This window comes from Poecilia reticulata, linkage group LG21, assembly GCF_000633615.1.
Source record: "Poecilia reticulata strain Guanapo linkage group LG21, Guppy_female_1.0+MT, whole genome shotgun sequence".
Lineage (NCBI taxonomy): Eukaryota > Metazoa > Chordata > Actinopteri > Cyprinodontiformes > Poeciliidae > Poecilia > Poecilia reticulata.
The window spans coordinates 383,668-384,897 of NC_024351.1; the positions used below are offsets into that span (position 1 = coordinate 383,668).

General features: G+C 55.0%; 1 protein-coding gene across 1 annotated transcript in view; it reads right to left on the minus strand.

The window, feature by feature from the left end:
* The window catches only part of LOC103457088 (serine/threonine-protein kinase D3), a 25,024-nt gene that overhangs the window by 19,451 nt on the left and 4,343 nt on the right, over window positions 1–1,230 (minus strand). The window contains exon 3 of the mRNA XM_017302089.1: window positions 492–961. Within this exon, the coding sequence (XP_017157578.1) occupies window positions 492–758 (267 nt within the window). The 5' untranslated portion in view covers window positions 759–961. The remainder of the gene's footprint in view (window positions 1–491; window positions 962–1,230) is intronic.

Here is a 1,230-nt window from a genome sequence, read left to right on the forward strand (position 1 = left end):
ACCAGATGGAAACAAGATGGAGGATTTTAGCGGTTGGAGGATTTCTCTTTAGACCAGGAGCCATTTCTGCTGCTAGCGCTAGGCTAGCACGTTAGCTTTGGTTGGATTTACCCAGAATGCCTTGTGCTGTAGTCCACTTCCTGCTTTTGGAGCGGTCTGCGGTCCGCTTGGCGTTCACAAACCGAACCCAGACCGAGGTTTGGAGGACCAGAGGTCAGAGGTCAGCTAGCGTTCACACCTGACCAACCGGACCGGAGTTTATAGACAAACGGACCGGAGTCGGGTTAAAGCGCACTGAACAGGGCTGGTGGGTTTAGTAAGCTAAATACTTAGCTTGCTAACTAACTGCTTAGTTGTCAAGCTAAAGCTTTGTGTTCAGCTAAAAGCTAAACACGAAGCTATCAGTTTGACTTGCTAAGTATTTGGATGAAACTAACTTGTAGTTTGAAGTTACGCGGTTCCTGCTGAAGCGTCTCTCAAACCCTCCATACCTTCTGATCCACGATGGAGCAGACGAGCTCTCGGACCGCCAGCAGCGACATGTCTCCGGGGTCAAGGGTCACCGTCTCCCTGGTGAGTCCGATCTGCAGCAGGAAGGAGACGCCCTGCAGGGAGCCCCTGGAGTTGGTGCGGCTGGGGCCCGTCTGGCTGCCATCGGAGAGCCGGCCGCAGACGGCGGCTGGCGGGCTGGGCGACGGTGTGGGCGGAGCCTGGCTCTGGGCGGGGCATGAGGGCGGCGGGCTGTTATCGGCGGACATCTTGTGTTGTCAGAGAGAGAGATCTGCCAGGTGGAGAAGCTCCGTCAGCCGGCGGTGGTCTGGCCTTCCCCTTCCTGTCTGCTGGCCTGCAGCTTCCTGTCGCCGCAGAGCATCTCAATTTCCAGGGAGACGACGCTCAGCTGGAAGGGGAACACCGGGTTTGGGTCGGAACCGGGTCGGTCCGCACTCGAGAGCGCCTGCAGCTGGAAACATGGAGACGGAGAGGGAGGACAGGAAGGTCAAAGGTCAGCTCTATTCAGGACTTTTATGATCATAGAGCTGCAGTCAGAACCAGAACCAGACGTATTGGGCCAGACTGGGTCACAAAGAATTTCACAGCGAGCAGACGTGAAATATAAATGATGGACAACCAGGGCATTCTGTCCAGGACACTTAGCGCTTTAGCATTAGCTTCTGCTAACTGCACTGTAAGTTTAGCGCTTTAGCATTAGCTTCTGCTAACTGCACTGTA